At 41.0% G+C, this 12,427-nt stretch overlaps 1 protein-coding gene across 1 annotated transcript in view; it reads right to left on the reverse strand.

Annotated features, from left to right (window-relative positions):
- ccdc186 (coiled-coil domain-containing protein 186) overlaps positions 1–12,427 on the reverse strand; it is a 123,915-nt gene that overhangs the window by 59,517 nt on the left and 51,971 nt on the right. The window contains exons 7-11 of the mRNA XM_041858279.1: positions 10,691–10,795; positions 7,576–7,674; positions 6,576–6,662; positions 5,535–5,677; positions 4,699–4,954 (exon numbers count right to left, since the gene is read on the reverse strand). Coding sequence (XP_041714213.1) covers positions 4,699–4,954; positions 5,535–5,677; positions 6,576–6,662; positions 7,576–7,674; positions 10,691–10,795 — 690 coding nt within the window. The remainder of the gene's footprint in view (positions 1–4,698; positions 4,955–5,534; positions 5,678–6,575; positions 6,663–7,575; positions 7,675–10,690; positions 10,796–12,427) is intronic.

Here is a 12,427-nt window from a genome sequence, read left to right on the forward strand (position 1 = left end):
TTCGAAGGATGGGTCCTGGCCTCTCGGGGGGCCTAGGGATCCGGGGGCAATTATACTTCTCCCACTGGCAAAGAAACTCAAAAGGGGTGATGATATTAATTAACAGTAATTTTGATCAGAATGTGCAAATTGTCCAAACAGATCCCCAAGGTAGATGGATGATTTTAAATATGTTATTGGACCATAAACAGATATGGCTCATTAACCTTTAGGGACCAAATATTGATGATTCACGCTTCTTTTCAAACAGGATACAAGTGGGAAATATAAAGAACCAGTCCATTTAAAGAATTGGAGGCCCCTTACACTTCAGTGTCGTGACGCAAAAATTATATCAAAACATATAGCACATAGAATTAAAAAGGTATTGTCGGACATTGTTCATCCTAATCAGACAGGTTTTTTACATGGACAATACATTGGAGATAATATAAGGCAAGTCCTGGAAACAGTAGAACACTATGAAAAATCTGGGAAACCAGGCCTGCTATTCATAGCAGACTTTGAAAAGGCTTTTGATAAAGTATGACTGGAGTTTATATATAAATGCCTGGAACATTTAAATTTTGGAGAATCTCTTATGAAATGGGTTAAAATCATGTATTGTAACCTTAGGTGTAAAATAGGAAATAATCGCTATTGCTCAGAAAGTTTTAAAACATCAAGAGTAAAACAAGGTTGTCCACTATCGGCATATCTATTTATTATGGCCATCTAAATGTTAGCTATTAAAATCAAATCCAACAATAATATCAAGGGATTAAAAATCCAGGGCTAAAAAAAAAAGGTGTCATTGTACGCTGATGATTCATGTTTTCTCTTAAATCCACAACTTGGATCCCTCCACAGCCTGAGGGAAAAAAGTATTTGATCCCCTGCAGATTTTGTACGTTTGCCCACTGACAAAGTAATTATCAGTCTATAATTTTAATGGTAGGTTTATTTGAACAGTGAGAGACAGAATAACAACAAAATAATCCAGAAAAATGCATGTCAAAAATGTTATAAATGATTTGCATTTTAATGAGGGAAATAAGTATTAGACCCCTCTGCAAAACATGACTTAGTACTTGGTGGCAAAACCCTTGTTGGCAATCACAGAGGTCAGACGTTTCTTGTAGTTGGCCACCAGGTTTGCACACATCTCAGGAGGGATTTTGTCCCACTCCTCTTTGCAGATCTTCTCCAAGTCATTAAGGTTCGAGGCTGACGTTTGGCAACTCGAACCTTGAGCTCCCTCCACAGATTTTCTATGGGATTAAGGTCTGGAGACTGGCTAGGCCACTCCAGGACCTTAATGTGCTTCTTCTTGAGCCACTCCTTTGTTGCCTTGGCAATGTGTTTTGGGTCATTGTCATGCTGGAATACCCATCCACGACCCATTTTCAATGCCCTGGCTGAGGGAAGGAGGTTCACCCAAGATTTGACGGTACATGGCCCCGTCCATCGTCCCTTTGATGCGGTGAAGTTGTCCTGTCCCCTAAGCAGAAAAACACCCCCAAAGCATAATGTTTCCACCTCCATATTTGACGGTGGGGATGGTGTTCTTGGGGTCATAGGCAGCATTCCTCCTCCTCCAAACACGGCGAGTTGAGTTGATACCAAAGAGCTCTATTTTGGTCTCATCTGACCACAACACTTTCACCCAGTTCTCCTCTGAATCATTCAGATGTTCATTGGCAAACTTCAGACGGGCATGCATCTGTGCTTTCTTGAGCAGGGGGACCTTGCGGGCGCTGCAGGATTTCAGTCCTTCACGGCGTAGTGTGTTACCAATTGTTTTCTTGGTGACTATGGTCCCAGCTGCCTTGAGATCATTGACAAGATCCTCCCGTGTAGTTCTGGGCTGATTCCTCACCGTTCTCATGATCATTGCAACTCCACGAGGTGAGATCTTGCATGGAGCCCCAGGCAGAGGGAGATTGACAGGTCTTTTGTGTTTCTTACATTTGCGAATAATCACACCAAATGTTGTCACCTTCTCACCAAGCTGCTTGGCGATTGTCTTGTAGCCCATTCCAGCCTTGTGTAGGTCTACAATCTTGTCCCTGACATCCTTGGAGAGCTCTTTGGTCTTGGCCATGGTGGACAGTTTGGTATAAGATTGATTGATTGCTTCTGTGGACAGGTGTCTTTTATACAGGTAACAAACTGAGATTAGGAGCACTCTCTTTAAGAGTGTGCTCCTAATCTCAGCTCGTTACCTGTATAAAAGACACCTGGGAGTCAGAAATCTTTCTGATTGAGAGGGGGTCAAATACTTATTTCCCTCATTTAAAAAAGTATAACATTCTTTACATGCGTTTCTCTGGATTTTTTTGTTGGTATTCTGTCTCTCACTGTTCAAATAAACCTACCATTAAAATTATAGACTGATCATTTCTTTGTCAGTGGGCAAACGTACAAAATGGGCAGGGGATCAAATACTTTTTTCCCTCACTGTATGTATGTATGTGTATATATTTATATGTGTATGTCTGTGTGTGTGTATATATGTATGTATGTATGTATGTATGTATGTATGTATGTATGCATGTACAGTACCAGTCAAAAGTTTGGACACACCTACTCATTCAAGGCTTTATCTTTATTTTTACTATTTTCTGCTTTGTAGAATAATAGTGAAGACATCAAAACTATTAAATAACACATATGGAATCATGTAGTAACCAAAAAAGTGGAGAATGGCAAGAATCGTGCAAACTAATAGGCAGGCCACAAACAGGCAACTAACGGCGCAGTCCAACAGTGGTGTGCAGAACGGCATCTCGGAACACACAACTCGTCCTTGTCACGGATGGGCTATTGCAGCAGATGACCTCAACGGGTTTCACCCCTACCAGCTAAAAACAAGAAGAAGCGCTCCAGTGGGCACGCGATCACCAGCACTGGACAATTGAGGAGTTGTCCAACGAATCCCGGTTCCTGTTGCATCATGCTGATGGCTGAGTCATGATTTGACGTAAGCAGCATGAGTCCATGGCCCCATCCTGCCTGGTGTCAACGGTTCAGTCTGGTGGCGATGGTGTAATGGTGTGGGGAATGTTTTCCTGGCACACGTTAAGTCTCTTGATACCAATTAAGCAACGTTTCCATGCACTGAAGAATTCAGACTGGAGGCAAAGAGGGGCTCCGACCCGGTACTAGATGGGTGTACCTAAAAACCTGGCCACTGAGTGCATTTCATGATGTATAACAACATGCGCAATGATGTGCCAAATATCATTATAGGCTAAGCCATTACAATAAATAGCCTCAAAATTTGAAGCCATATATGATAGTCTATCCAGGACTTGATCCGTCATCAGTATTGTGTATTCATTCTGATGTTAAGGTAAGAATTTGAATGAAGAAAGCTGATCCGGGAGCAGCGCTGCCTTCCTTTCGATCTTATCAGTATGGACACATGTTCAAAGACACCCTTAGTGAATGTTCTCTCTATGTAGTGGTTTGGGAAATGCATGTTACATCTTTGGCCGTTATAGAAATCATTAAAACACTCATAAGCTTAAGTTCCATCCCTATCGGGAAACCTGGTCCTGCCATTTTCGGCCTTGTTTTTTTTACTAAAGGGACTGACTTCGACCACAAACAACAAATAGTATTTGTCCCTGTTTTGAATGAAAGAATGAGGTGCTGGTGGTTGTTGATGTAGTGGTCGTCACCTCTGGACGACACAGGCTCCAAACAACAGGGGGTTTGAATCCTAGTTGTACAGTGTCTGTACTACTTCCACCTATTCCCCCATTCTCATTTCCATGCTGTCCAAAAAAAAGATTCACCCATTTTGAATGTTCTATTGTTTTTGTGCATCCCTGAGTGATGTTCTATCGATTCCCAGCGTCATTCCGTGTTTTCATGTGTATCTAAGCTATTGCCGTGTCATATGATGCAAAACTCATCATACTGGCTGTATATCTGCCTGATTGAACTTCCTTGAATGGCGAATAGCTCAGATACAAATGAAAACATGAAATTACCCCGGGAATCGATAGAACATCGTTCAGAGACGCACAAAAACTATATAACATAAAAATACAAATACAAAATCGGTGAATCTTTCCTTTAAAGGTTCAATGTAGCCGTTTTTATCTCAATATCAAATCATTTCTGGGTAACAATTAAGTACCTTACTTTTACTGTTTTCAATTAAAATGGTAAAAAATAAACAAAAATGGCTTCTTAACAAAGAGCAATTTCTCAAGTAAGAATTTTGCAAGGACTGTCTGGGAGGGGAAAACTGAAAACGAGCTGTTATTGGCTCTCTTTCTTATTGGTCTATTAACTAATTTAACTCCATCCCACCAAAACAGGCTGGAATTTCAGGCAATCTTTTCAAACAGCTCTTACACTACAAGGGCATTATCATCATTTTCACAGTATTATTCCAACCTCAGTGTGGAAATATATATAAAACACAGGCAAATCACATTTGACCGCACTGGGCCTTTAAAAAAAAGAAAGAAAGAATGAGAGTACTTTTTGGGCTCTTTCTCTGTAGGTAATTGAATATTGCGGCCCTTTTTGTACTATGTTATGTCTCTTTCTATTCTGTTTTGTTCTGTTCTATTATTGTCAGTTTCATCATTGTTTCCTCTCCCCTAGGAAAAAATGTACTACTTCAAATGACCTTGTAAACCTTAGAATTAAAAATGACAAAAACATTGAAAACAGTAGTCTTATGTTGTGTCGTCTTACCTGGTCGGCCAGTGCTGTCTGCGTCTCATCCAGTCGGCCCTGCAGCTCCATGGAGTCGGTGCCCAGTCGGTCCAACTGGGCCTGTAGGCCATTGCTCTCCGACTGCAGCTGGGCGTTCTTGCTGCTTAGCTTCTCCGTGAAGCCCAGGAGCTCGGCCTCCCGCTCCCGGCTGCCTTGCACATCCAGCTGGAGGTCACCGATCTGGACGTTCACGCTCTCCACCTCCTCGCGTAGACTGGCCATCTCATGCTCGTCCCTGAGGAAGACACATTGCACGCACAGCACATCACATTTATGTATCTAGCAGACAATTATCTGTAGCGATTTACAGTCACAGTGCATTCAACCAAGGTAGGTGAGAATTTCACACAAAATCACAGTCATTGCAAGTGAAGCTTTCCTCAAAGCAGCTATCAGCAAAATCAGTGCTAGTAAGACACACACACACACCATAGGTCAGTGTGCACTCAGAAGTGTACATGTGGACAAGTGCACAGGGATGTCACCATGGACCGTGACAGCCATTTCTCTTAAGTTGCTCCCTTTCCTATGGCCCATTTATTTGTCCTCAGAATGCCTTGACAGGTGACAAAAATGGGACGGAAATTCAACCTCTACTGTGTTGCGTTTCCCTTTACAGTGCTGTCGAATCAATGAGGATTGGGAGAGACAGGACAGGATGCCACTTTGGAGAATTGGCATTCATTCACAAGGTCACACACTAGGATCAGCCAAACGGTGCAGAGGCAAGCAATACAAGGTCAACCGACTAGCCTGTCTCTGTACGTGTGTACATTTGTGTGTGTAGGTATGTGTGTGTACGTGTGTTGGCTCACCGTTGGTGCTGTTCCTCCAGTGCGTGTATCTCTCCCAGCTTGTCTCTCTGTCTCGCGATCTCAGCCTTCTGCCTGTTGATGATCTCTCTGTACTTGGAGAGCTCATCCTCCCAGCGAGGCCTCTCATCCTCCAGACACTTCACCTGGGACCCAGCACACACACACACACACACAGAGAGAGAGAAGCCCCATTTATACCAGGTGCTAACATGCATCCTTTGTCCTGATCTTGTCCACATTCTGTTTGTGCCCACATTTTTGTGTCAGTGTTTTCCCTATATGCATTTTGCAGCGGCACACCACCGCTGCTAAATCGTGGCCGCCACTGCAATTTTTTAAAATAATAATACAAATTATTAATTAAAATAATTTTAGGGTGGTAAAACGTTTTCAGTGTAAACTTCAACAACTAAAACCAGATATAAAGTATGTAGACAATAATGGAGCAATATATTTTGTAATAAGATCATCTTTGAGAACTAACAATCACCCCCTCAAAAAAATAGACAGTCAGGGAGAATCTAAAATGTATTGGCATGCGGCCCCCATTGATTTTGTTATAATGTTTGAGTCACTCAGATAGCATAAGAACAAGGCATAAGCCATGGCAAAATTGTATGTCTCTGGAGGTAGTCAAGCACGCATTGTATCTGGATATCTTACAGGTGTAAACAGATCTGGATGATGAAACCACTTTAATCATCATTATAGCGCAGTACAATTATTTGACAAGTGACAACATAGACTCAAGGTCTCAATAATTGTCTAAGCATGAAACAATATCAAATAAATGTAATACATGGGGGGATCAGGAAATGTGTTCACGACGCAGACAGAGTGGATGGATAACAGACATTTTAATCCCATGTGTAAACGTGACAGAACTTAATTAGATAGTGATTCGATCATCTTGATCGGACAATGAAAACCACATTAGTGCAAGGTGTAAACGAGGCGAGAGAGACAGACACACACACATGCAGAGACCCAGACACGCGTACGCGCACACACACACACACACACACACACACAGACACACACCTTTGCGCGCATGGTGGTCAGTTCATCCATCCCCTCATTGAATGTCCTCTTCAGGTCTTCTAGCTCCTTGGCCTTGGAATGGTGCATCTGTCAATCAGAGCAGAGCATTCGTTAGGTTAGATAGTCTGAAAAGCTAGTGTTTCGGATCCAACTGCCACCTATACGCGATGACGTTACGAAATGCTTTCTAGAACATGTACAGTAGTAAGAAGAATAGCTAATATTGGACTATAAATTGTGCCTTCCTGTATTAATTATACTCACGCTAAAAATGTTATTCTATTCTACTGAGCCATTTACTTTATGTTCGTATTCTTATATTTTATTATTACTTATTGTTATTGCATTGTCGAGAAGGAACCTCCAAGTAAGCATTTCGTTGGACGGTGTATACCATGTGTATCCCGTACATAAGACTAATCAAACTTGAAACTACTGATGCTTTCCTACAACATTTTGGAATGTTCATTCAGATTGTCCACCTGTAACTGTTCAAAGTGATTTAGCAAATGAGATATCTTTCTCCTTCCATTTCAGAATATCTGTTAATACTGTTTTGGACACTGTCAAAGTTCGTTCATGTTAAAGCTTTCCTATTTCTCAGTTGCCTGAGGTGACTTTGGGATATTACTCAAGCAATACGTGAATGGTTGGAATCTGGAGAGCATAGGTGAGGTTAATGCAAACCAGCAATAACACTTCCAGTAAAGCAACATTAATCAAATCAAAGCTGAACATCCTCATAAAAAAAACTTCCAAAAATACTACAAATGAGACCTTGAATTAAGTTGATTGCCATGGCAACAGGGCATTGCATAAATGACAAACAGCAGTTATGAAGTCTTTTGAGTTGTTGTTGATGTGACCGATGGCTTAAATATTGATAATTTCTCTGCAATTTATCTTAAGTGTGAATCTTAAAAGAGGGCAGTGTAAATGGGGCAGTGTGTAAGTGTATGTCGGTGTGTGTGTGTGTGTGTGTGTGTGTGTTGTGTCGGACCTCCAGCTGGTCTGTCTGTTCCTGTTTGTGTTTCTCCAGTTGGCCTTTGGTCTCGCGCAGCTTGGCGTCCAATTCGTTCGACTTGATCTCCTCTGACTCCTGAGAGAGCGAGGGGGGGGTTAAAGAGAGCAAGCACAGAGAGGAACAGCGAGGAAGGAGCAACAGATGGAGGAAGGAGTGAGAGAGGATGGAGAGAGAGAAAAATAAATAAGGATGTGGTAAGAGAAAGAGAGGAGGAAAAACGAAGGATGAAGAGAGATCATAAGAGAGGAAGAAAAGAAACAAGGAGTAAAGAGAAAAAATATTGATTTAAGGGTAACAGGGAGAGAGTGAGTCAGAATAACCAGTGTTTTCCACAAGTACATAAAGTCGCCAGCCAAATAGAATAGAATAGGGGATTTTGCAGAAGAGGCTCTATTTTGGTGGCTTCTGGTACATACTAATGCCTTGATTCCATCTGAAATACACAGCTAAATTATTGAATACTTTATAGAGTTTATCTCCCAGATTGTAAAAACGTATTGTGGTATTGTGTAGAAAGACATGACTGTACAATTGAAATGACTGGAAATGTATGAATTCAGTGTATTGTTAGTTGTTTTGGATATTGTCTCGGTCTAGGCCTATATGATTTAAAAAACAGATAAAAATACACCTTATGGAACAGCGGGGACTGTGAAGCAACACAAACATAGGCACAGACACATGCATACACACATGATAACATACGCACTATACACACACGTACACATGGATTTTGTGTTGTATAAATGTGGTAGTGGAGTATGTGTCTGAGGGCACACACTTAGTATGTTGTGAATTCTGTAATGAATGTATTGTAATGTTTTTAAAATTGTATAACTGCCTTAATTTTGCCGGACCCCAGGAAGAGTAGCTGCTGCCTTGGCAGTCCATCGAATGTGTTCATAATTTATCTGCAGATAATCGCCGAAAGAATAGACCTACCAGTAGCCTATGCAGATTAGGGAGCCAAATGAACGGCTCTCTCAACGATGTGATTCGGTAGGCTACACTGACTGACGAGACGAGAGTCACTCACTTTAGCGTCATTGTTTGGCAAGCCCTGACATCCTAGGAAAGGAAACCCAGGAAATCCTTTGGTTTACTTGTCCCGATGCAATACCATGGACATATAACCACGTTGCATGATTTATGAATGGCAAAGGAATATAGGAGATCGACTTTATTCAGTCAGTTAGCTAAGTTTTATAAACTAGTCAACACTTGCTGTTCAGTTGTCAATCAACACACAGTAAATAGCCTACTATGCGCCACAAACTCCACGTGGCTGGCTATGTGAAACACGTGAAAGAAAATAAATGAATGTGTCAGAAAACAATCATTAGGCTAAGTTGTGGATTTTGACTTATCGTTACCACTTACATTACATGGGACGTGCAAATTCATGAGCCTCATGTGCTCTCTCCCTCCTCCCTGTAAATCAATTATACTGCAACCAAGGGTTGGAACCAGCTCAGGGAAATGAACCGAAAACCGGAAAATAACCAAATTATTTGAGAAACAATACCCGAAACGAACGTGATTTTTACTGTTCTAGAACAGAACCGTTATTTTAAAAGCATGGGAACCGGTTAATAATGTTATTTTTCCAGTCCCACAAAAATCGCAACAAGGCGCCTATGCAAAGCCCGCACTCTGTCACTCAGAAACGTATGCCGCATTCACATGCTTGTCAGAACTAGGAAACTCGAAAATGTTCGACTTGCTAACTGGTTGAACGCAGCACGTGTATAACTACAACCAGTTAGCAAGTCAGAGATTTCAGAGTTTCTGACTAACACGTGAACGTGGCATAATTCCAGCGTCTGCCTGCCAGCTGGAAATCTTTGCCAGGGGGTGTGCGTGCATGTGTGTGTAGGCTACCTGCCCCTCCCCTCTGAAGCATATGTTATTGTAGCCTACTGACGACGTTACAAGCGTAATTCAGAAATTATGGAGAGGTTTAATTAAAGAAGAAAGGATAGACTTTTTCCAATGCTAGTTAAGGTTATCACATTTCACATTGGATTTCTTAACAACAAAAAGGTAAGACGTGTTTTTAATTATAGTGCTGCTCTGCACATACAAGCTTGTTAGCTAGCTAGCTAGCTAGCTAAAGTTTGCTCTGGTCCAACGTTAAACCAACTCAGAAGTTCAAATACATTTAACTTTCCTCCATAGATGCCGCTCATCTGTAGCTATAATTCTGTGGGCCTAATTCAGAGAAGGCATGTCTTAACAAGATGCCCAGTGCTTCAAAGCAAGATTCCGTCATCCTCTCTCGCTGTCTCCTCACCCTCAAAATGTCAGTTGCATCTCGCGCCCTACACTGTGACTGGCAGCACAGTGTGTGTGTTTGTCTTTCATTATGCTTAAACCATGCTGTTACGGCAAAATACAATTTGCTCTTAACAACTTTCCTATACAGATTAAATTGCTTACCCGCTCCACAGCACGCTGCTTTATCCGCACTGATCGGTGAAGTCATTTAATGTCGCGCTAAATAATAATAAAAATAACTATATTTCAGAGGTTTTAAAAGGAACAGAAAGAACCGATATAAACCGGTACTTTTTTGGGGTTCGAACTGGCTCAGAACTTTGCTGGTCGGAACAGTGGAATAGAACAACAAAAAAAGAATGGTTCTGTTCAGAACGAAACGGACTGGCGAATTGAAACTTTTAAATGAAAAGTAGCCTAGTTAATATGAAGCGGAAAATGTAGCCGTCTGTAACTGGCTGATTTGCCGACAGCCGGCGCTAATGGAAAACACTGAATAACCCTAATAAATTCCAAAGCAAAGATCTGGGGCCATATGTATCAAGTGTCTCAGAGTAGGAGTGCTGATCTAGGATCAGGTCCCCCGCATCATATTCATTGTGCTCTAAAAGGCAAAAATCTGCACTCCTACAGCATGTCGCTTGATACATAATACGGCACCAGATAGCATTTGAAAGGACACAGCCCTCTACTGGCCCCTAGTGGACAGAAACTAGCCTGATTTCAGAAGATAAGTCACATGATACTTTCTTTGGATTTCTAATAAAGCTCATCTACACAGGTATTCCATCTTTGAAAACACACAGACGCACACCTGATATGTGCGGATCATGTCCTGGCAGTTCTTGCGGATCTGCTCCGTCTCCTCCTTCGCCTGGGTGAGTTTGGCCGTGGTCTCTCGTAGCTTAACTTTAGTCTCCTGTGGTGAGAAGAAGACGGTGAATGTTACAGTTTTTCTCATCGCATACAAGCATTTTGTGAACAATGTTATCAATTTTCAAAACAGTGTACTCACAACACAGAACTGTGGCCTTTTGCAAAACAGTAAATGCATTTTCAAAATGTAGTTGCCATCAAAAATAAATGGTACCATAAAAATTGCAAATACATTCCTCAAAAGAACACGACTGCCGACAAAAAGATGATCACAAACATACATACCGCTTGAGTCAAGCTGACAAAACAAAGTTAGTCTGTCTTAAAAAAATAACATTTAAATCAATATTTTCTTTGCAGTCACAATCAAAACTGCATACACACAAATACAACCATCAAAAGGTGCAGAATTATAGGTAATTTGGCTACGCTCCTTTTATCCATATTTCACCAAACAATTTCATACACATCAAATCAAACATTGTTCCATAAAAATAAAAAAATTGAATGGAATGGAAAATAAGCACATTGTGTGCAGCATTCATTCATCGGTATAATCACAATCCAATTACAGGGTTTGACATTAACGGTTGCCTGATAGCCTGATGGCCTGGGGGAAATGCAAACTGAACAGAAAGGCAGGTGGAATCTGCTTGGTGGCTGCCCGAAAAAGGTAAGTGAAATTTTGTGCTGAAGACAACTATTAATTCATGTTGACAATAGTGTTCCATTTGTTCATGTGCATCTGACAACAACAAAGAATACAAGGCAATATATCACACAATTCTTCTCCCTACATTGTCTTCATAAAAGCAAAGAGCTTATTTTCATCAGAATAATTCACTTTCATTTTTAACAAAAGCCTGCCCACCCAGTTTAAACTCACATATTAAACACAGGGCAAAAAATGTACACCTGCCAAATGCGGGTCACTTGGTTAAAAGGGGAATCATTTTTGTTAATGCTGTTAACTGTATGTGTCAACCCCCAATATTAAGGGAATATCACCCTATTGAAACGGGAGTAAGCGGTGAACAGTGAAAAAGACGCACCTGTTTCGGTAGCTCAAGTCACGGCTCAAATGGCGCTTGCAGTCCTTCATTTAGCAACTATTTTTGAAACTCAAGCAAGTGTTTTTCCAATTTAGACTGTCCAGTGCGCTAGCTGGCTCTAGTGTGCTAGCTAGCTAGTGTGTTTACAGTTTCATTAGCTTGCCATGAGAAAAGGCTTGTGGAAAAAGCAACTCCCTCGCACCGCTCATCATTAAAGAGTAAAATAAATAAATGAAAACAAAAAAAATTCGCTCACCAATAAACGTAAATAAATGTTAAATAAATGTCAATCATTTTTTCCACTCACCGACTAACCCAACTTAATTCTCTGCATCTTTGCATGTCCTCAATATTGTAAAAGAATCATCAACATTAGACACGTCCCTATTGACTAGATATTTTCCTATATTGTATCTGATTTACTACTGATAAATCAATTTACAGCTGCAAGTCTCTTGGGGTATGTTTCTATAAGCTTGGCACATCTAGCCACTGGGATTTTTGCCCATTCTTCAAGGCAAAACTGCTCCAGCTCCTTCAAGTTGGATGGGTTCCGCTGGTATACAACAATCTTTAAGTCATACCACAGATTCTCAATTGGATTGAGGTCTGGGCTTTGACTA

The sequence above is a fragment of the Coregonus clupeaformis genome, chromosome 31, assembly GCF_020615455.1.
Source record: "Coregonus clupeaformis isolate EN_2021a chromosome 31, ASM2061545v1, whole genome shotgun sequence".
Lineage (NCBI taxonomy): Eukaryota > Metazoa > Chordata > Actinopteri > Salmoniformes > Salmonidae > Coregonus > Coregonus clupeaformis.